The 24504-nt window shown below is 38.4% G+C and overlaps 3 protein-coding genes across 3 annotated transcripts; 1 reads left to right on the top strand and 2 right to left on the bottom strand.

The window, feature by feature from the left end:
* The first annotated feature begins 1507 nt into the window (after nt 1-1507).
* zp3b (zona pellucida glycoprotein 3b) lies at nt 1508-4260 on the top strand. The gene is made up of 8 exons (XM_052129382.1): nt 1508-1777; nt 2013-2128; nt 2206-2309; nt 2866-3046; nt 3267-3384; nt 3474-3559; nt 3626-3882; nt 3957-4260. The coding sequence occupies exons 1-8, from the start codon at nt 1508-1510 to the stop codon at nt 4229-4231; spliced, it is 1407 nt and encodes a 468-aa protein (XP_051985342.1). The 3' UTR covers nt 4232-4260.
* A 661-nt stretch (nt 4261-4921) lies between these two features.
* On the bottom strand, nt 4922-7291 carry LOC127645426 (ADP-ribosylation factor-like protein 14). The gene has a single exon (XM_052129041.1). It carries the CDS (start codon nt 5882-5884, stop codon nt 5276-5278), a length of 609 nt encoding a protein of 202 aa, XP_051985001.1. The 5' UTR covers nt 5885-7291; the 3' UTR covers nt 4922-5275.
* A 2806-nt stretch (nt 7292-10097) lies between these two features.
* Nucleotides 10098-22306, bottom strand: LOC127645357 (protein phosphatase 1L-like). Its single transcript, XM_052128945.1, has 4 exons — nt 21320-22306; nt 13557-13713; nt 13034-13195; nt 10098-11246 (listed from the first exon to the last, which is right to left on the bottom strand). Exons 1-4 carry the CDS (start codon nt 21716-21718, stop codon nt 10897-10899), a joined length of 1068 nt encoding a protein of 355 aa, XP_051984905.1. The 5' UTR covers nt 21719-22306; the 3' UTR covers nt 10098-10896.
* Between the last annotated feature and the right edge of the window lie 2198 nt (nt 22307-24504).

The following is a 24504-nucleotide window of genomic DNA, read 5'->3' as shown; positions in this document are numbered from 1 at the left end:
ATGTGTGATTTGAAGCTTGAAGTTGCTGCCAATGATCAATCTGTCAATAAAAAAAAACAATGACAGCAACTGTAAGAAACCTGCACCGAGCAAGCAAAAAGTCAGAAAATGAGTGCATTGGACGAGATGTGGTCAATGCATGACTGACATAACAGATCCGGGATATAATTTTGTTATTTCTGTGTAAGGGAATTAGTTAGAATGTTTATTTCAACAGCACACATCGAGCACAAACTAATGCCACCGGTTTGGATCGATTTGAGCGAGATGGTGTGGAGAGTGACGTCACACCGCTTAAAAACAATGCAATATCTCAAACGTTCATTTTTGCGACACAAATCAGCACAGACGAATGGAATACTTTTAGTGATTATTTGGGGTGCCAACTTCACGGAGGTGGGGGGAGATATTTGACAAGAGGGAGCCTGTGATACATTAACAGCAGCCACATGTCACTGCACACTGAGACAGCACCAGGCTTATTTATGGGCATTCAAAACTTATAAATGACACACAAAATATCTCTTATTACAGTTCTCGCTCGCATAACGTCTCGGACTCTCTGGTTTGCCATGGCCGCTTCTTGAGTGTGTTGTTGCTTTCGGCCAATGACAAAAATAGGAAAACTTTACGCATTTCTGGTGCTGTTTTGTGATTGGTTGGGCAGTCTAAAGCCCACCCTCAATGTTTGCAACACACAGCCCGCCCCCATATTGCTTTTAACCAATACAAATGAAAAAAAAATAATAATAAATAAATTATATATATATAATTCATTTTTCATTATTTTTTCATTTGTGTGTGTGTGTAGGCCTATATATATTTAATATATTATATATATTAAAACCGTGATTCCCAAATGATTGATTGGGTGTCTAGAATAAAATTAACAAATTACATTTGAATGACAGGTTTGTTTTGTTTTTTACAGCCTTTTTGTAACGTTTATTGTTTATGTAGATATACATACTGTATAATTATAGGTAGGCTATACATATTAAAACATATTTAAAAAATATATATTGTTTAAATAATACTGTTTAATGGTGTCTATTTATAATACATTATAAATAATATAATATTTATTTGTAATATTTTATGTTCAGCTGGGTACACATGTTATAACGCATAGCCGATGCCAGTGTGATCTTAACGCAGGTGCATACAATTGCGTTTCATTATTTCCATCCAACCCAATAAGGCCAGAACTAATCAACGACAGGTGTCGGTGTTTTGGACCTTGTGATTAGGTGGTTATTTTTCATTCAGACCGTTTCAAACGCATGCAAGCCCGGGGTATTTATAGGTATTTGTTATTTTTCCACAGGTCATTGGGTGATTCTGTACCTGTACCATTAACGTCTCAGGAGATATGTGGCTCAACAGAAGCGTAACGTGGTGTGCTGCCTTTCTTACGATATTCTTGCTCATTGAATGTCACCCTCGCGCATTCCAGCAAAGCCAGTCTTTTGCAAACCAACAATTATTGACAAGTCAGTTTCAGGCCATGATTAAGCAGAGTCCAGTTATAATAAACGAGCCCGTTCCTACGCGCCGGCAGAAAACGATAGCCGTGAGCTGTCATGAAGAAGCAATGGAGATCGTGATAATGGCGGAACTGTTTGCGACTGGCCTTCCCGTGTACGCGAATGAGCTGTGGCTGGGTTCAGCCTCGATGCTCAGCAAAGTGTCTGGAGCGTCGTGTCACGCTCTGCAGTCTGGAGAGTCACAGTTTACCATATTTGCTTATTTCAAGGATTGTGGAACCAAACTATCTGTAAGATGGCATTTTAACTTTAATAAACTTAAGTTGCTCTTAGCTGGTCTCTCCGCCTTACCATTTGACCAGTGGCCAAAACCCCTCTAAAACCATTAAACCAGACCAGCATTATTAGAGGAAACCAGACTGGTGGCCAGCTGAGATCACAAAGCTGGTTTAAGATGTTTTTCTTTTCAGAGCTGTAACAATAATACTTGGGGAAATGTCTAGTATACAGTTTTTCTTATTACAGATAACCGATGACTCCCTGGTCTATTCAAATGTCCTGATGTACACCCCTTTCCCATCTCCTGATGGTGTACTTCACAGCGACGGTGCAGCCATACCTGTTCAGTGCCAATACCGGAGGTAAGTGACCAACCTCAGTTTTTCTAATGGATTGTTAGGTCAGCCTGTAACTTCTTTGTGTTGAAATCCTCTTTAAGGTGGTATAATGCTGACAGTGCAGCAGTGGCGCCAACTTGGATTCCATTTTCTTCCTCTGTAACAGCTGAAGATGTTCTGGAATTTCAACTCCGACTGATGAGTGGTACAGTACTGGAGTTTTCTTTATTTACGCATAATCCGCATGACCGAAGTAGCAGGGGTGTCTGGGAGTGTTGTAACCAGGACCGGTACTAGGATGTGGTCGGGGGTGAAAATGTTCCCTATAGCCCTACTACGGTTGTAATTCATTTCAATCTCTGGGACACTGCATTTTTTTTTTTTTCTTCTGCCTTCTGTGCCTCTGATATTTCCAAATTTGTTGCTACAAATTATGGTAGTTTAGAAATGTACAATTTAGTCTTCAGATGCAAAGCTAATGTCAAGTACAATAAGTGCAGTTGTTACAACCTACCCTGCTACTAAGGGTAATCTTTAATATAAACCAATGAATGATTTTGAAACCGGAGCAATTGCGAATTCTGATGACACTAGTTCTTTTTCATGAACATTCATTAAAATGATCGCAAATCAAAAGAGCCACATCAGAAGTTGATTCCTAATAGTTGAGGTCCCAGCATTACAAATGGTCTTCCTCTTTATCCTTTTGTTTAAATGTGCTAATCATTAAGTGTTCTGTAAATGGTTAATTTTGTCTTAAGATGACTGGCAGTATGAGAGGGGCTCAAATGTCTACTTTCTTGGGGGTGCGATACACCTTCAAGCATCCGTGACCTTGGCCAATCACTTGCCCCTACTTTTATTTGCCGACCAGTGTGTGGCTACTCCAACTCCTAATGTGGATGGTAGTGATCTCCAATATTCCTTCATAGACTATCATGGGTGAGTTTCAATTCAGTTTGTTAGACCTTGCTTGAGTACTGCATATTCCATATCAGATTGAAATAAAAGGGACTTTTAGTGAGAATCAAGTAGTGATGTGTTATTGGAGTATGATTTTTTTTTATTGGGTGGTTTTGTTGCCCACTCTACTAGTGGGTACACTTAATTTCACCCTTACAAGCCTTTGAAAGGGAACTCTAATCATGTGGTCCATTTTCAGATGTCTTTCAGACAGTATGCAATCGTCCTCTCATTCCAAGTTCTTGCAGAGGATCCAAGGGAACAGGTTACAAATGCTATTGGATGCATTTAAGTTTCACCGGGTGGCGGGCAACTTGGTGAGCAGAACTTTTAGGTGTCTAACATTTTGTCTATTTATTTTGTTCTTGTTCTGCAATGTTTTGTGGTTCTTTTGCTTGTTCTGCAGGTGTACATCACATGTTACCTAAAGGCCATCCCTGCTGCTTATTCTGTGAATTCTCAGAATAGAGCTTGTTCTTTTATTGATAATAGGTAATTGAAGAAATTCTTAGATGTATTCCTCACTGGTTCCTTGTATAAGATCTCTGTACCCTATAGGTGGCAGTCTGTGGATGGAGATCATCAGGTGTGTGACAGCTGTGAGCCATCCAAACAAGGCATAGTGAAGCCTGAACCAATCCAGTCTTCACGTATAACACTGGCCGCTCCCATCAGGAATCCAACCTCAAATGTGGGGCGTGCAGACTTCTTTAATGTGAGGCCTGGTCAATCATTACAACCCATTAAAGCTCTTATTCAGGCTAGGCAACCTGCTTTCCCCGGTCTATCAAAGAGAGGAACTGACTCTAAGAAAGGTTGGCACAATTTCAATAATTTAATTTAAATGCTGCTTTGTTAGAAATGTAAATGTTACCTTTTTTTGTTTTAGACTGGCAAAAGATTGCCACCTTGGGTCCTCTGGTCTTTCTTCCAAAGCAGCAAAAAATGACCACTATACCAACCGGATCTCTGCTCCGCCCAGCTAAGGTCTCCACAGCATCCTTTACTGCGGAGCCTGAGCTCTTCAATTTAACAGAAATCACTCCTGTGTCGGATGAGTTTGAAACCACTGAAGAGACCCAAAGCTTCAGTCCATTAGATGAGGGCTTCTTCCTTGACGCTTCTGATGGTCTAGATTTTGAAGAGGGGAGTGGGTTTCAATAAAGTGTCCCACTCCCATTTAAAACAATAAAATTTTCCTTCAAAAATTGTTTTGTAACATGTCTTTCTATTGTCCGTACTGTACCTTGCCTAACGTTTTAATTCACGAATATAACCAACTTGTAGTAATCTGGGTTAAATTTAATCTCAGTGGACTGCATTTGTGGCGTAACATTGATGCCACATTTACTTTGACTTTCCTCCGTTTTCTGAGGTTACAGTGAGTCACTTAAAAGTAAGTAGGGTGGCAACACTTCCATTAATTCTTGTAACTCATGTGTTATTGGAGCTGTGAAGCTGTTTAAATGGTCATTTTAGGTTTTGACAAATCCTCATGGCTCATATGCACTTCTAAGGCCATGTCCACACTAACCAGTTGAACTTTGGAACTTTTGATTTTCAATTTCTTAACACCATATTTTCCATAGTATGTGTTACTGGAGTGATTTTGAAACAATCTAAAGTGTTTATCACACTGCTGGAACCAGATTAAATTAAGGTGTTTGAGAATTAACTGTCAGTTCCAGGGCCTATACTGTCCCATATAAAACTTTGATCTAATATCTTCATGTTGAAATCCATGGACACATTGTCAACTTCACACAATTCACATATATTAGTTGGATAGTGTACATGACTTTCTATTGGTGCAAATTATATTGTGATTTTTATATTCATGAATTATGACTCCAGGTAACTTTAGCTCCTTGCATGGTTCTTGTTTACATGAATATACTGAATTCAATGAGAACTAGTAGGATATACATAACCTTCTATAGCTTGTTTTTTAAGTTTCCATGTTAAAAAATACAACAAATTTGGATCATGGCACTGTCTGGGTCCTTTTTGTTTTTGTAAAGGCATACCACAGAAACTGTACACAAGCACATACAATTGTGGTTATATTTATAAATATCAAGTTAACACTGGCCTGTTGCATGGTTCTGCTATCACTAATACACCAAAGTCAATCCACATGATCCAACTATATATAGCAGGACAGTAAACAGAAATCCATAGATGTGACAAGATGTAGCCATGTGTTGGCTATTTTTTCACTAACATCACAGATGTTGCTCTTATGTGTTTCACAGTCTCTTTGATGTTATGGTCCTCTGGTGTTATTTTTACCAGGTGTGCTATTCTTCTGAAGCCGTCCACCAGACCCGCTCCAGTCAATGCAGAACAAGGCTGAATGAACCAGTCTCGGTCACTGCAGCTCTTTCTCAGATTAAACTTCTCTGTGATCTCTATTACCGTTGCAGCTCCTTCAATATCTTGCTTGTTGGCAAGAACGACCACCGGCAGTCCCTTGAGGTGGTCACTCTTTAAGGTCTGTTCAAGCACTCCCTTTGCCTCGTCCAGCCGCTTCATATCAGAAGAATCTAAAACGAACACAATTCCAGCTGTGTCTTGGTAAAAGCTCTTCCAGTGAGCTCGCATCTTAGCCTGGCCACCGACATCCCACACGGTCAAGGCAATTTTCTCCCTGTTCCTCTTGGCCTCAATCATTTCCACGTTGAATCCGATTGTTGGAACAGTGTGGAAGTCTTCATTGTATTTGAGTTTGTAAAGAAGCGTTGATTTACCAGCTCCATCGAGCCCCAGGAGGTTGATACGTGCTTCGGGTTTGTGTCTGGATCCCGTTTGGCCCATTCTAAATGTCAAACGTTCACATAAACTAAAGCTCTGTCTTCTCTTGGCGCATGTGAGTTTACCTAAGATGTTGTCTTTGTTACTCAGTGATGTATTACATCTTGCTTATCTACATAGAGCTGTGTGATTAAGGGGTCAAAGTATGACAAGGACACCTCCCAAATAATATGCTAGGAATCCCTGGAATGGTGTCCTTTTTCATTTTCTCTTTACAGAACATTATTTAAATAATCTACACGTTTAAAAATGTATAAAATATTATATGAGTGAAACAAATCAACTACCCAATACACCCATTACCTTACATAAATGTCTTTTATGGACTCTCATGTCAAATATACAAACAATGAAATCTTAAGTTCCAAAATCCTCAGGTATACAATGCCATTTAACAGTTAATTTAAACAGTTCCAGTTACATTGGATTCAGCTATTAAAACTAGCTATCAAAAGTATTTTTCCACAACGCTCAACACAATAATATCATACAGTACTTTACATTAGAACTGTTCTTTTTAAAAGAACAAAGAAACCAATCACAATTAAAGTTAAAACTGCCTGCTGCCCTGGTACATGTCCTCACATGTGAAATAAAATAAGAATGGGCTCACAGTTGCTTTCCAACTAAATATATCAGCTGATAACATATTTGACTTCATGCATTACCATGTGGACTTACTGCATGACCACAGGCTATAAATAAAAGAAGACAACATATACTGAAAATTAAAGACATGGTTTTTGACAAAAGATCTATTCGGAAATAATTGTCAGCATTTCCAGCCTTGAATTATGTAGATCTCTTTGAGGCATTCAAGAATCCTTGACATCCCAAGCCTTCCAGATACTTTCCCACTGGATTTACTGTGACCGTCACCTTCAAATATCTCCAGGACGGATTTTAGGGAGAATCAAGACAGTAGAGAGCCAAATCCAGCTCCACATCCATAGGATCTATCTTTGCCTTCCGATAGCTTTATCAATCCATACCCCACCGGTTGGATCTGCCACGAAAACCAGTCCCGAGCACACGTCATGACCGTTGCAGCCGCATCGCCTTCTGTCCAAAGGAGTCTCCACTTTATTTTCATTCTGAGAGAAGTCCACTCGCACTTTGCCTTGTGAAATGCCAGGAAAGCGTTTCTCAGTGAACTTTATAGTTGTAAGTGACGTGATCTCGTTAAATTGCTCATGCACTTGCTCAGATGTCCTTGAACTGCACTGACCCATATTCTCAAGCTCCCAACTGCACTTGGAAAAATCCTCAGAAATGTGTGCCTTTTAAGACTCAGAGAGTTTGTGCCAAAAATGTGCTCAAATTCACATTTATATGTTTCAAACTACTGGGTTTACACCCCCTTGTAACTGGCTGTCAATTTCAGTAAGACTGTGTAGGAGCAGATTTATAGAAAGCTTACCCAAGTGACAACAGGAAAGAGTCATAGGGGCTTTAATACTCCACTTCACAATGTGGGTGCTATTCTGAGGCATTACACCTGGCCTGGGGTCACGATGGATTGCATAGCTTTTGGCCGTCGGACCGCTCAGTGTCCGGCAGCACGTCACATTTGAAGCTTGATATGGTACAGTACAGATATAGCGCTGCAGTGTAAAGTTACTGGTACTTGGACCATGCAAATGATACACGTACCGAGCAGTATGTCATCCAAGGAGCATGCAAACATGCATACATCACATAGTTATTTTGTTTGTTTTTTATTACGGTGATTCCTACTAAACTATATATTTTTATATGTCCCCATCATCGCAAATAATTATGCATGGCTCCATAACAGAGCTTAAAGATTATTTTATTAATTTCTTAATTTTTCTGTTAGCCAGGATATATATATATATATTTGGTTGTGCATAATGGTTCCCAAATGTTACCTCAACATTTCCTTTACCTCTAAATTCTTGGAACCTTTCTGCAACATCAACATCTACAAGCCATGTCTTAATTTAATGATGTACTGCACTAATGTCCATGGGTGGTGCTATGGGTGGCTAACAGGACATAAAGGAATAGTTTACACAAAATGAAAATTTTCTGAGATTTTTCCAAGATGTATCTGAGTTTCTTACTTCATCAAAACAGAATTTAAGATGTTTAGGATTTCATTTCAGGCCTCCTCCTCCTCTAAACAATGCAAGTGAATGTGTTTTTTTGATGGTCCATAATGCATATTTAGGATTTATCTCCATTCGACAAATAAAGTTCTTCTGAACCCAAACGACTGATTATTTTTTAGAAACAAAACAATACTTATATACTTTTTATCTACAAATGTTCGCTGTTTCCAATTCATCGCTCATCACTGCCTGCATAAATAACTCACCTTCATGCTACTTCACAAGTCTCACACAAATGACTCTATTTTGTCCGTGCTGCTCTCACGCAGTGTTTATTTACCCATCTATATTTTCTCTTGATCTTCGTCAATATCTGTTTAATGTTTAATCTGTTGTTTCGGCTGTTACCTCTTCTTCAGTTTGTGAAGCTTCTCTTCTGTGTGATATCACCTGTACCATTGATCTCACTGTAAAAACCCTGTAAATCCTGAGAATCTCAGTAAATGCTCTCGCACTTGGTTTCACTAACTACAACTTGTGTGGCTTGAAATCCTGACAGTCATTTAGCCTATATATTTCTGCTAAAGAAAAAGCACTAGTAGATATCGCAACAGCATTGCTCCGAAATAAATGATGTTTTTTTTAACATTTACATTTATGCATTTGGCAGACGCTTTTATTCAAAGCGACTTAGTGCAATTATTACAGGGACAATTCCCCCGGAGCAACCTGGAGTTAAGTGCCTTGCTCAAGGACACAATGGTGGTGGCTGTGGGGTTCGAACCAGTGACTTTCTGAGCAACAGCCCTGTGCTTTAGCCCACTACGCCACCACCACTCCATTTTTATTATTTGGAAATTATTTTGATTTAATTTTATATCCTTTTGAAATTGTTTTGGTTTGTGAATGGTGCTTGGTCTGTGCAAGTCCCTCTTGCAAACAATGACGTGCTTCCGGACTCCTCCACACCACATTACCAATGAGCTTACATCATCCCTCTAATGAGTACGCATCACAGAGATGTACAGAAGTGAACATTTGTTGTTAAAAAGTATATAAGTATTGTTTTGTTTCTAAAAATAATCAATCATTCAGAATAATTAAAATTGTCGACTGGTGTCTTGTGGATTATTAAATATGCATTTTGGAAAATGCATATTTATCATCAAAAAATGGAGTACATTCACTTGCATTGTTTAAAGGAGAAGGCCTGACTTGAAATCCTAAAAGTCTTAAATTCTGTTTTGATGAAGAAAGAAACTCAGATATATCTTGGATGGCCTGAGGGTGAGTAAATTATAAGCAAATAAAAAATTTTGGGTGAACTATTCCTTTAAGCTAATTCCTTTTTTTTTTTTTTTTTTTTAAAACCCGTATCGTAATGATCTGGGGGTGCTTTAGCAAGGCTGGAATCAGGCAGATTCACCTTTGTGAAGGACACATGAATCAAGCCACATACAAGGTTATCCTGGAAGAAAACTTTCTTCCTTCTGCTCTGACGTTCCTCAACTCTGAAGATTGTCCTGTGGAAAAACCAATGCTCCATGCCACACAGCCAGGTCAATCAAAGTGTGGATGGAGGACCACCAGATCAAGACCCTGTCATGGCCAACAAAACCTCTGGAATGAGATCAAGAGGAAGATGAATTGCCACAAGCATATATACAGTATATATACTGATCAGCAACAACATTAAAACCACAGACAGGTGAATTGAGTAACATTGATTATCTCGATACAATGGCACCTGTCAAGGGGTGGGATATATCAGGCAGCAAGTGAACAGTCAGTTCTTGAATTTTACGTGTTTGAAGTAGGAAAAATGGCTAGATGACTGGGTCAGAACATCTCCAAAACGGCAGGTCTTGTGGGGTGTTCCCGGTATGCTATGGTTAGTACCTACCAAAAGTGGTCCAAGGAAGGACAACCGGTGAACCGGACAACCTGTGTGTAAACATATAAATATATATACTGTAAATATAACTATACACCTTAATAAGCCTACAGTAGTTCTGTAAAAGGGAGCAGTTGGTGCAATTTTGAAAAAAACACGAGGCTCATTATACATATATTTTATAGTTATATTTTTTTAGACAAATTAGTTAGTTACAATAGAGAAAACAAAGACAAGTAATTTCAGATTCAAATTAAGTTTATTTAATCGCTTAAAACTCCCGCATACATTTTGCACAGTGCAAGAAATTAGACTTGGGGCTGTTGACAATTACATTTTTTGTTCAGTAAACTAGTAGTTAAGGTGAATGAAACTGTATTTGCCAGTATTAATTCAACTACCTACAATGGACACATAATTACATAACACACCACCTTCAGTCCAACCATGTTTAAATTCATATTACAAACAAACAAAGTGACTTTAAAGGGTAGGAATGACTTGAGTTCCTTCTGACAATAATGTATGCAGTTGATCCAGACTTATAATCAAATTGTAACATTCTTTCTTAACCTAACATCACTTAATCTACCCCTCACTTACAGTATAACTGATGAGCAGAACCAGTGTAAAGCAGCATAGATCCACTAAACTGATATGAGTCCAGACTGAAGATATACACTATCATCACAAAAACAACAAAGAAAATGAAATGAAGGTATAATATTAAAAACAAAATACTAAAAGTGCATCTTCAATGCAATAAAGGCCATTTATGCCAATTGCTGTTTAATTCACAAATAATATTGATCTTTGTAAGGAATGCTGGGAATAACTGAATGAAGAGTAATTTCCAAAACATTTTAAAGAGTGTCGATTTGGCACAACAAAAACGGAGAATGCATGTGTTTGCACATGCATATGTGTGCCTAAACGTTTATTATAACTGTGAGAATATGTTGTGCCTCTTATATTAAACTGTCTAGCCTCTGGCAATACACAAGAATGGAAAAACAACTGCGGCTCTTCATGGGTTCAGAGTCAAATTATTCTCCAGTTTTGCTCCCAGAGCTGCTCTTGAATTTCACCACCATGACCGTGATGTTGTCGGGGCAGCCGCGGTAAAAGGACTGCAGCACAATGCTCTTGGCCCCGAAGTGCGGCTCATCCAGGCGTTCCCGGACAAAGCGCACCGCTTCCTCATTGCTGAATGCATCCCACAGGCCATCGGAGGCCAAGATCATGAACTCGGGCTGTAGCTTGTCCAGGTCAAAGGTGAAGATGTCAGGGTCTGGGATGACCACGTTCAGGTTCTTCAGAGGGTAGTCACCCAGTGAGCGCGACATGGCAAGAATTCCCTGAACACGCCAAGAACCATTGAAACTGATGAAACCACCTGATGAATAAGAAGTTTAGCAAAATATCAGAGACATCCTGTGCTATAATAATTTAATGTGTAGCATAGGAAGCCATCTGTACTCCCAGAAAGCCATCATAGGGACTTGTGCAAGTGCTAATGTGTCAAACATTTACAACTGACAACTTAGGAGTTTTGTTATGTCTATGGACCTTTTTTGTCCAGGTTTGGAATGCAGAAGTAACCTATAGCAGGGAGAAACTTGAATGGGACACAATGGCACATTTCATTTCTATGCTCCCGTTTGCTCCAACAGTAAAAGAAAAACTCCACAACTTCCAAAAGAGCTAAAAAAAAAAAACTATAGTAGAAGCCCAATCACAGCACTGTTGTTTTAATAGATGGAAGGGTATTATAAGGTATAATGTTCTATATTTAAACTAAATAATTCAAATTGAAACTATAAAAATGTAAAAAGTAGTTTGCTAAATCTACATTACTTAATTAGTGGGAAACACATCATCACATTCTATGAAAAGGGTCCATTAACAAACAAAAGATGGTTAAAGTGTTAAGTTCACCCAAAAATGAATAATTTACTCACCCTCATGCCATTTCAGATGTGTATGACTTTCTCTCTTCTGCTGAACACAAATTAAGATTTTTAGATAAATATGTCAGCTCTGTATGTCCATACAATGTAAGTGAATGTTGACTAAAACTGAAGCTTCAAACAGCACATAAATGGCAGCGTAAAAGTAATCCATATAACTCCAGTGGTTTAATCCATGTCTTCAGAAGTGATTCAATCGATTATGGGTGAGAACAGACCAAAATATAACTCCTTTTTCACTGCATGCCTTTCCATTGCAGTCTCTAGATACTTATTTCACAGTGCTCTAGATGGTGCTAGGAAGTGTAATCAAGCTAGAAAACATAAATCGCAAAAGAGACTGCTGATGTCAAGATTTATAGTGAAAAAGGAGTTGTATTTTGGTCGGTTCTCATCCAAAATCAATTATATCACTTCAGGAGACATGGATTAAACCACTATAGGCTTATGGATCACTTTTGTGCTGCCTTAATATGCTTTTTGGAGCTACAAAGATTTCATTACCATTCACTTGTATTATATGGACCTACAAAACTAAGATATTCTTCTAAAAATCTTCATTTGTGTTCTGCTGAAGAAAAAGTCATACACATCTGGGATGGCACGAGGGTGAGTAAATGATGGTATAAATGTTAATTTTTGGGTGAACTATCCCTTTAAGGGAAGATACTACAGGAGAATTAACATTTTATTAATACACTAATAAGACAATTATATTAAAATATACATAAAACAAGACTTTATGGTATTGTGAACATCCTTTAAAGATGTACAAATATACAAATAAGACATCTTATGCACAAAAATGCACACATTTGCATATTCTATCGAAAATGATTTATACTCCACAGCAAATGTATATTTTGTTTTTGTGTTTTTTCATTTTATTGTTAATGTGATCTCTGAGTTGTTGATATTTATCAACCTAAAAAGAATACTTTGTGTTTATGTAAATGGTCATGCTTTATGCTTTTTGCCTTTTCTACGATAAAATGGGCCATAAAATGCCACAGTAAAAAGATTTTCAAAAACCTCTCTGAAAATCATCAGTAACATAAATTAAGAAGTCTCTACCTATTATGAAACAATAGATATTATATTTAGTATATTAAGAAAAAATTGATAAAGAAAATCTTATTAAAAGACAAAATAATATATTATTTTTACACTTATGCCTGTAGTTGTTGATAACTTGATGATGAAGGCAGCTCACCTGCTCTCTTGATCCTCTTGCGCTCCTTCAGTTGGTAAGGCTTGTGGTCATGTGACAGTGCCACAGCATTGCCATCCTTATCACAGAGAACACCGCGAGAGTCCCCTACGTTTGCCACGGTCAGTTCCCGGTCAGACAACAAGGCTAGCAAACACGTTGTGCCTGGAAATGAAGGGGTGTAATTCAGCAAACAGTTTACCATTTCAAGCCATTGCTGAAAGATACAGTAAGATCAACCTAAAACTGACATATACCACCATATACACATGGCCAAAAGTATGTGGACATATTTCAGCTCAACCCATTACTAACAGGTACATCAAATTAAGTCATACTGGTTTGGAACAACATGAGGAAGAGTATATTATGACATACTTTTTATTTTCGAGTCAACTAATTCTTTAATGCCCACACATTCTAAATTAAATGTTTAACGAATTCAAACGGTTGTTGAGTTCAAATGTTCAGATCTTGTTGGCTATGTAATGTATGAAATATCCAATACATAGCCATGCCTGCTCACCTGCTTCATCATGGGAGGCAGAGAACTTTTCCACCATGTCCCGGTCCACAGCCAGAATGCGCTGCTCTAGGATCGTGGGATAGGAGAGCGGGCTGTCTTTCTGCAGCTGCTGTTTCAGAGCCTCGGGCAGGTGGGCCTTCGCATAATCAGCAGCTGCCTGAGAGAAGACAATGAGAAATCTGAGATGGTGTTCCTGTTTGTTGATATTACATTTAAAGACCTTCGTCCTTGTGGAGAATCCAAGTTCATTTGTAATGCTGCTGCATAACTGAACCATTCAGTGTCACTAATAATGGAAAAAGCTTTAAAATGAAGGAAAGAGAAAAGAAATGCAGACGAGCACACTGTAAATCGCACACGTAAAGATGTTTGCAATTTAAACAACCTTAGTTACCGCTTAGGTATTGCTCTGAATACTAAGGCTAAAGGTAAAAAATGGACAGAGCGCACAGGTCAAGTAAACATGTCCAGGTAACATTTCACCAAAAAAAACAAGTATATTTTTAGGACCATTACATTTATTTATTGCATTGTGATTGTACATTTTCATGACTATTAAGCACCCCACCCCCACCCAAAATTCTCCTTAATTTATACCTTAATGCAACAAATATCATTGTCATTTCCAGTGTTTTGTAGATTACTTCTGCAATGTAATCCAGCACTGAATACAAATTATAAGATGTAATCAGTAATGTAATCTTTTAGATGACACCTTTAGGTAATCTAACTTGAATAATTTTGGATTCTTTATTGGATTTTTTGCAATAATTCTAATCATCATAAAAATCAAGTAACTTGATTACATCACATTTTCAAACATGTATTTTGGCATTTTGATGACATAATCCAGATTACATGTAATTCGGTCATTATGGTTAATGCAAAATAAAAAAAATATATATATCTCTCAAGTATTTGTCCTGAAAATGCTAGATAATGTTATCCTATTGAACTGAAACTTGCTGAATTTGTTCACACAGGGTATCAACAATCCCCCCCCCAAATTGCTAATTTATCTACAAATATTTTAGTTTTTTGTTCACTTTGTTACACTTTTGGTGTTCCCGGTCAAAAATGACCGGCCTATTAAAAAGTCCTTATAATCTCTCATTTTGCGATATTATCACCAAAAATTGGATTAGATATTTTTGTCAACTAGTTTTCTTTCAATTAGGACAGGTTTTTAATTTCTGTTTGGAACTTCTTGATCATAGATCTTACTGACCTGATCTTATGCAATATTAAATCAAATATAAAAACATTCTGTACTATTTATCGGACTAGAGTGCTTTACTGTTTAACATGGCAGTTTGTTTTGAAATGCTTTTATTTTGTACAAAATGGCACAAAGTCACATGTGGTGCTCCTGGTCAAAAATGACAGGCCACTGAAAATGAATGGGGGAAGATAAAAAAGAGAAAACTGTACTGTTCCTTACTGCATATATGCATGCATGTGTGCTTGCAAACATAAAGACCTAGAACCGGTGCATGCGCACATACGCAAGAACGAACACACACACACACGTACATGCATAATCTCTCGAGTATTACATGCTTTCTTTTCCACAGAAATGGACTTTGTCCTACCCTGAACTGCATCCAACTTCCGTCCAACATTATTACACACACGCACGCTACCCAACATCCATTTATCCAACATCCATTTATCCATCCAACATGATCACAGACACACAAAAACACCTGAGCATTCTTTGCCCCACAGTGACCCCTCTCCAGTAAAATCTTTCATTAGCTTTCTTTCAACAAACCTTTCAGAAAAAATATAATGACAGTGTGTTTTGGATTTTTCATGCTCTCACAAAGCAGTAGATCAATAGCTTCTTTTCCACTATCAGGCCATTGTGCGTTTGAACAGATTCGTACTGTGCACGCATTTTGTTAATGAATTTTTTGTCCCAAACATGTACCGTTGTACACTGTATACATATCCTGAAAAGTTCAGTCTTTGACATTTGACAAAACTCTGCCTTTGGTTCAAGGGTAATCGGTGGGCCAAAGGCCATTGGCCCCAGGAAAGCCCAGAGGAGGCACGATGAAGCCCCAGAAGTGACAGTTGGAATGCAACTGGCCCTTTTGAAGGGGTTAAAAAGGAAGATACAGGTGATGTCTGTATCTAAAAGGTGATTGGCTCTTTAACCTGTAAGGCGGGACTTCCTATCTAAATCCATTGACTGCAGTTGGCCGTTCTAATTTTTCTCATTCATTTTAATAGAAGTGGCCCGTCTCTGCTAAATAATCTCTGGTACAACTTGAAAGTAAAAGCACTTCACGTGTGCAATGAGTAAATGTCTTTTTCACTATGCACTGTATGTACAATTGGTTTGATTCAGTAGATTTTGAGTAAATCCGATTACTAACGTGGACATGCCATCCATGGTTGCTGGACTACTGTGTGTAGTTTATTTCCTCCCTTTTTTACAGAGTTAAAGTTTGTGAAATTTAGTTTATATTATTATAATATTTTTTGCAATTTAATGCTTGTTATTTACTATATTCAATTGTGTGATATATCGGCATCGTATCACCCACCCAGCTGACTGGATATCGACCATTACAAAAAAAAAAAAAAACACATATCGGTTAACCACTAATTTTAACACTTACAGATTGGCCCCATTCACTTCCATTGCAAGTGCATCACTGTAATCATGATGTGTTTTTTTTAAAGTAGGGAAAGTCAAAATGTTTGATGTGGTAATTAATATTATGTTATGAATGCTATTGATTGAGCTGAACCCAGAATATTCCTCTGATTGTCATGAAAATGGTCACAATGTGGAACAAAAATCATAATGAACCTAAATATGCTTCAATTGCTTAATGCTAAATATAAATTCTAATTTCTTTCTTTTGATTTTGGAGTGAAATATAACCTAGAAATGTTCTTGAAAGGTTTTGGTGAGATTCACCCTCACAATTAAAGATACATAGTCATTTTGGTAATGGTAAAAAAAAAAATTATTTCATCAATTCAGTTTTCAACTTAAAAGAGGCCTAAGAGCTGCTGCCCGATGGGGGTTTGCATCAGAATACAGATAAAGGGATAGAAAGTCTCTGGAGAGCAAGTGCCCTTTCTAAAGACTGCCAAATCACCAAAACATATTGAGAGTAAGGGCATTATTTAATTTCCCAACTCGCTTTCCTCATCATCACTCAGGATAGTTTGGATTCCTTTCAGCAGCTCACACTATAGCCTTGTGCATCTTATGCCTTTAAGTCCTCGCCAGTGACTCAGCAATGACGTGCTATAAATACAATAATGAAACCAGAGAAGCAAACATAATACCTGTCTGCCAAGAGAATGCTGCAGTTGCTTTCTATGCCCCTTCCTGGGTAACAGAGTTGCTGCTTGTTTGAAAAGACACTGCAGAGCCTCCTTATGAAGCCTATGCATTATTTACCCAGAGGCACAGCTCATGCAGAACACTTTCACAGAATGAGCAGATGTTGCTCAGGGTCACTTTGCACAAGGCACTGCTTTTAAACCTGTAAATAGCACAGAGTTGCTATGAAGAGGATCCTCTCTGGTGTTAGATCAGTCAGTGACTGAATCCTTGAATTGTGAACAAAGTATTATTTCTGTATGTATGTGTATATAGCTTAGCTGTAAAAACATCTCTATATATTTAGCTGAGCATTCCTAAAATTCTCCATTAAAACATTGAACCACAAACTGAAGAGTTCTCCTAAAATAGCAGGATTATAGTAATCCTCTGCAAAACATCTGCAGGTGTGGCAGTCTGCATTATTCAAAGTCTGTTCATCATTGTGTCTAAGGAACAAAGAAAGCAGGGTGGTGGTGACCTAAAGTGACTGTAATTCACCAATCAAGATCCCTCCTACCGCAAACACACTCTGCAGTCAACCATCCATTTTACGCCAGTCACACATCGACACAATGAGTTCTTTATTACCGATGCGCACCTGTGTTTTGATGATTCAATGGCTTAACAGATCTCAAACATCTCAGTCTCTGAGCATTTGGGGGGTCGTCCAGCCATTTTATCCCCAAACCAAAAGAAAGAAATGTATGCATACATTTCACAGTATATCTATATATAATTATGAATGCATATAATTAATATTTTGCATAACGTAAAATACTTTTGTTTTATTGTTCATTGCAGTAATGAGAATTGAGGGGGGAAATTAATAGTCATGAAGATACTGGTCACAACGCAAAAAATCATATTCATAATAATTACTCCAATGCCAAAAACATTATTCAAACTGTGAAGTATTTATACATTATGGTAATATTTGTTGTACTGCCTTTAATTTATGCAGATTTAAATAAAAATTAACTTTCACTGTATCAAAATTAAAAATTACTGTTTTACAGTAATGAGAATCACCATTGGGAATTACAACTCTAATGGTGGGATGCATATGTTTTTCTGCCTTTTTTTATATTGACATGTAATGATTGATTCAACACAAAAGCCCAATTTACTAGGCCTAATTCAAGATTATTATAATGAGGAGACCAGGTCATCAGGGAATAGAAGAGCACACAACGGAAGTGTAAGACAAGAGCTGATTAAGCCAACCGTGTTAGTCATTGTTAGCGAGAGCTCATCAGTAGCAGACAACATGGAGCACAAGATGAAGGAACAGAACGACTTTGTCTTCTTTACAGGACATTTTTAACAAAACTCTTGGATCCACTATATTCAAGACCCTGTTTTTTTTTTTTTTTACATCTGACATTTTTAATCACAACTGTTTATCGAGGTTCCCAAACTTTTCGGCCAGTTAATTTTCATGACCTTTCCAATTGTTTGTGATTACTGGATAAAGATTTGTAAAATAATAATAAAAAATTATATATATATATATATATATATATATATATATATATATATATATATATATATTTTTTTTTTTCCCTGAATGAATGATAATTTTTTCCCAAGAAACCAATTACTAAAATGACAATTTAAACAACTTTAGGCTATAGCTCAAATAATACACGAGTTCTAACAGACGAATTAATGCAAGTGCTTTTCTAAAATTATTAGCTTCACATTTCTGCCTATAAACCCTCCAGAAATTGGCCCCATTCAGTTTCATTGTTAGTGCCTCACTCTAACCTCAATTTATGCTATTTTTTAAGAAAAAGGAGGGACGAGTCAAAATTATTCTTGTGGTAATCAACATTATGCCTCAAATGCTGTCGACTGAGCTTCACTTCTGTTGAACCCGGAATATTCCATTAAGAAAACATTCATATTATTACAATTAGAAACACTATAAACACATTGAATATCATTGTCATTGAATGTTTAGTAGTTTTAATCATTCAGAGCCTCGCAACTAACAATCAAAGAAAAATGAGCAGATATCATTATGACAATGACAAACTAGTGAGACTTCAAATGTTTGGATCAGCACATTGTTATTATTAGAAGGCATTTTCCAGGGGCCAAGAGCATGAGGGTGGCACTGCTTGATTTGCAGAGGGGCCTGTGGCCATTTGTATAAACAAATACCAATATAAATAGATTTTAGACATTCCATGTACAATCTCAAGGGTCAGACAAAGCTAACTAGGTTTTGAGGAAGATGGTTAACGGTTAAAATCCTTGAAATGTAAGAAATTTGTCATAGCATTATATCCGATTTGCAAATCAAATATTCCCTTAGCATTTTTATTGGTTATCACACCAATAGGATCCCCTTAAATCTTGTAAGCAGTTCATTTCATTACTTAACTTTACATTACTGCATCTTTAAGGACATAACATCAAGCCAATCATTGTTTGTCTGCCTTATACTTCACAACATCTGCCCGAGTCTGGAAAATAAGATGGGTTAGAGCAGATGTCTTCTCTGGTGGGAGGGGACATTGACTGAATGCAACAAAAAATGATTATGGGAATCTAAAATCTCACATAAAACCATTATAAAAGGCAGTTGGTGTAAATATCAGTTTCAAGATTTTACATAATTGCAATAAATAAACATCATTTTAAGTTAATGTTAATTATTTAGAAGCAATACAAATAAAAGAACCAATGCTGAAAGCAGGCCCGTAACCAACATCGACATTGAGGGTATATTCAGATTAGTGGAGGTTATGCAAATCTTAAAAATAACGGTTGACTAAAATGGTCTTATTAAAGGCTGAAGAGATAATGATATCTAGAGAGCAGGGTGGCCGATATGATGCTGGTATACAATTTAATAATGGCAAATGAGATGTGAACAAAATTGCTGAATTTAACACTTATTTAACACAATATTTACTCAAAATTCATTTTGCAGTCGAGCATGAACAGTTCATCATAAAATAATCTCGAAATATGCAAATATTGGCATACTGATATATCGATTGGCCACTATTACTCAGTAATTTTTTCCTCATTAAAAAAAGATTTCCTCCTACAGAAATTAATGGTAATTTTAAAACACATGTATAAAAAATCATGAGCGCTCACATGAGATGAGGACTCCAGTCATATAACTAATCTTATTATACAAATACCAACAAGAAGAGGGTCCCCTCCTGTTATTGGACACTTTCACTTGTGGATTAATCATGGCTGACTGTGAAGAATTGTTAATATGTAAAATGGCATCTGTAACTGCTAACCATTTATTCTGAATGATGCTTCACCTATAATTGTGCGTTTACGTCATGTCGGAATTACTGTATTTACGAGATGGCAACTCGTAGATTCAGAGCTATTCACGTCCTCAGACCTCGTAAATTACGTGTTCACTACCTTCAACTGTTGACATCACGACATCAAGCGGTGAAGTAGTTTTCATTTAATTCCTTGTGCCTTTTACAAGTCATAATTATGGTAATTCTGACATGACGTGAACGCACAATTAGTATGGCAAGGGAGCAGCCAGGAAATTATTTTTGGGTGGGCCTCATTCAGGGCTGGACTGGTCATCTGGCATACCGGGCATTTTCCCTGTGGGCCGACGCAATTTGAGGCCGATCAGGGGCAGACTGGCCATCGGGAGAACCGAGCGGGCCGGTGGGTCAGCTGTGAAACGGGCCGATTGGTCCGCAATAAGCTAAAAAGGAGCCGCCGCATTATGCAGAACGGACCACAAAATGGCGCCACGATATGCAGAAATGGACAGGGAACACCCCCCCGCTCAACTTTTAGGCCAGTTACGATTTAAAATCCTGGGCTGATTTCTCTTCCCAGTCCTGGCCTCAATAAAAATGGATAGAAAGCTATAGAAAACTATAGAAAGCTGGCACATTTAAACAGCTCATTCACACTTTCAGAAATCAAAATTCTTTTAATGTATTCTTCAATATATATATATATATATAAAGAATAATCCATAATATTCTGGTTAATTTGGGTGGACCCAAGCCCACCCCGGCCCACCCTTGGCTACGCCACTATATGGACATTCATACACAGCTAGTACCTTAAACAGCCATTTAAAACACCTTAAAAAGACATCAATTTTTGTTGCTTGACCGTCCCAGTTCCCATTCATTTTCATTACATGGAAAAGAACGGCCAGAATGTCCATCAAACATTCTCATTTTGTGTTCCACGGAATACAGAAAGTCATTCAGGTTTTAAAGGACATGAGGGTGAACCTCTTCCTTTGAAGTTCCAATAACGTTAAGGTAATTTTTTGGGATGTTTATTTTTTATAGCCATAAATTAACGTTCAGGGAACCCAAAAGTCTGAGCTGGCTAATTCTTTCATTATGAGTCTACGGCATCTGCCCTCATCAGCACCCAAATGTCTTACCTCTCCACCGTGGCCGTCAAAAATGGCAAAGACTGAAGGGTGGCTCCTGTTCACCAGATCGGTTAGGACTTCAAAGCGGTCCTCCATGTGGTCTCTTCGGCCCTGTATCGAGTACACCGCGACATTGTTGTTCCTGAACTCCCATGTTTTGGAGAACTCCGCGTCCAGGACGCCTAGACCCCCGAGTCGGTCGTTCATCATCATCTCCGCCACTTTCCCCTTCACCATCTTCACGGCATCCCGGCTGGACTTGACGATGGTCTTCACCTCGTCCGTGTGGAAGAAGTAACTCCAAAGGGCCAAGCTTATACACAACAGAAACAAGGTCTCTGGCCTGAGTAAAAAATAACGCATGATGCGACCCAAAAGAGACAAAAGCGTCATCGTGTCTCCTATCATCACACGCTCAAAACTGCACCCGGAGACTGAATGATAGGCTTCAAATTACTTCATTTGTCCAATATTAAAGCCAATTTGCAGTCCGACGAATCAAAGACCAAACCAAACGACGGAAGCACTCTCTGCACTTTGTATATCAAATCGCCGATAGATCGCAGAGGGTTCCGCTGCAGTCCGGCTCCCGTGTCCTACCGACAGGCTGCATATAACCGTAGAGATCCCATTACCCCCAACGACAGCAAATCCAGTCCCTCCAATGAAGCCATTTGTACCGCTAGTTACAATGTTCGACTCTCTGCTTGGGCAATAACGCAACGCGGGCTGTTATGTTACTCGATTACGTATGTCGCGGATAGTTAAACCGGTTTATATCGCTAATTCGTCGATGTACATGCAGCCTGCGAACTTCCTCCGCACGCTACATGACTGTCTGAGGTGTGCACCGTGCAGCTCCACGCATTTAAAGGCCGGGTGCAATGAATAACAGACACAAACACCGTATGAAATCACATCATACCGATCAGTTGGGTAGAGGAGCCTACGTCACACTTCATTTCAACGCCCTGAAATTTGAGGTTCCAAATTCCAATACCGCAACTTGACGTCACAGTCAATGCGTTTGAAAAGTCGTGACATCATGCCGCAGCTGTTTCCTGAAGAAAACCAGGTTGCCCACTCATTCATAATGGCAAAAGTAACAAATGTCTAATATATTATGACCTTGATTTCCCATCTTATTGAGTAATTGTTATGTATTTATATTTCAAAAAATTATATTTAGAATAATTTATTTTAATTATTATTTACAATATAACTTGAATATATGAATGCTGTTTTTTTCTTTGATTCGGTCCCCACCCCCTTTTCAGTATTTTTCCAATGCAGAGCTATCTGTTGTTAATGTGAAAAAAAATAAAAAAATCTGAAACTCAATAAAATACCAGTAATTAACGGGATAACATTTTATTTTACATAATATCCAATTATAACTAAAGGGATAGGTCACCCAAAAATGAAAATTCTCTCATCGTTTACTCACCCTCAAGCAATCCCAGATGTGTATGGCTTTCTTTCTTCTGAAAATAAAAGAAGATTTTTAGAAGAAAATCTCCAAAAACCTAAAAAAAAAAAAGGCAGCATAAAAGTAATCCATATGACTCCAGTGGTTTAATCCATGTCTTCTGAAGCACTTTGATAGGTGTGGGTGAGAAACCGATCAATATTTAAGTCCTTACTTAAGATTTATAAATCTTACTATAAAAATAAATATATACCTTTGATCAGCCCCAGTAGGTGGCGATATGCATGAAGAATGTGAATTGCCAAAAAACAAAAGAAGAAGAATGTGGAAGTGAAAGTGAATATTTATAGTTCAAAAAAGTACTTAAATATTGATCGGTTTCTCACCCACACCTATCATATCACTTCAGAAGACATGGATTTAACCACTGGAGTCATATGTGTACGAAAGCCTATCCTAGGAATCAAAGTCGTTTGCTACACGGATGGATTATAGTGGTACACACAGGAAGACGGTCTTGGAGAATGTTTATCTCTGCACACTTACTCATGTTTGTTTAATGCGTTTATGACTTGATACCATTAATACAGACATAATTGCCAGAGAATAACTGGTTCAGATGGCATCCAGAAAGACTGTTCAATAAATACATCTTTGTGAAGAATCTATCCTCCGACCTCTGATTCTCTGACCGGAATCCAGACCTCTGATTCTCTGACCGGAATCCAGTCCATATTTGGCCGCCTCAATCAGCGTATTATAAAGTTGTAGCACACCTTTGCTATATAAGTGGTCCCTCGAGCCGGATTGAGAGCAAACCGAACCAATATGGACAAAGCAGAAAGTGACCTATCTGAGGCAACGTCCAGACCTCGACGCAAGATTCATCTGCCTACACAGCTGGATGATTACGAAGTTGGCTACCACCCTGCTGGGGACCTTCCTCCAAAGGCTTCCTCTCACTGTCCTAGTCAGTCCCGAAGCAGCTCTAGAAAAATGTCTTGCAGTGGTGTCAGCCCTCAATCCAGGACCAGTCGGCGTTCCATTACGTCCGCTGGCGTTTACGTCCCACCAGAGCTCTCTAGCGTCCAAACTGCTATGTTGGAGGAAAAGATCAAACAGAGACAGTATGACAGTCTAAAGCAGCAAGTAGTAGAGGACTCGCTGATTGATCTGGAATACCAAAGACTGCAGGTACAAGCTAAAGAAGCCCAGCGCATGCAAGAGGAAGCGCTAGCCGCAAAGGAGGCCCTGTTGAAACAATTAGAATGACAGCGCAAGCTTCAAGAAGCAGAGACTGAACTCGAAGTAGCTAAGCTTGTATCCTCTATGCTCTCTGTAGACTCTAGATCGACCACTCTAGTCCCTACAGACTCTGGTTCTCCAAATGTTCAACAGCTTGCATCAGAGCGCAGCCAGGCTTGTTCACCGCAGCTTATGTCTTTTGAACCTCAGCAGCTCCCTTTCCAGTCACCCGCTGTGACGTCAACGCTGCTGCCCTGTCTTACAGCACTGCCTGATCCTGATGTCTCTGCAGCGAAACCTAGACCGCCACATTGGGCCTCACCTGCTCCGTACTCATCGGATGCACTTGTGCCCACTGCACGTGACCCAGGGCCACAAGCATTCTCATTGCTAGTCCCTGACGTTGCACCATTGCCTTCTACTGCCGTGCCAGTACACTGTGTGTCATTACCATCGAATGTGGCCCCTCAATCTTCAGGAGTGTTCACCGTTCCGACGTCCACTGCGTACCCCATGAGTA

Source organism: Xyrauchen texanus, chromosome 6, assembly GCF_025860055.1.
Source record: "Xyrauchen texanus isolate HMW12.3.18 chromosome 6, RBS_HiC_50CHRs, whole genome shotgun sequence".
Taxonomy (NCBI): Eukaryota; Metazoa; Chordata; class Actinopteri; order Cypriniformes; family Catostomidae; genus Xyrauchen; species Xyrauchen texanus.
This window is presented reverse-complemented; position numbering and strand designations above follow the sequence as displayed.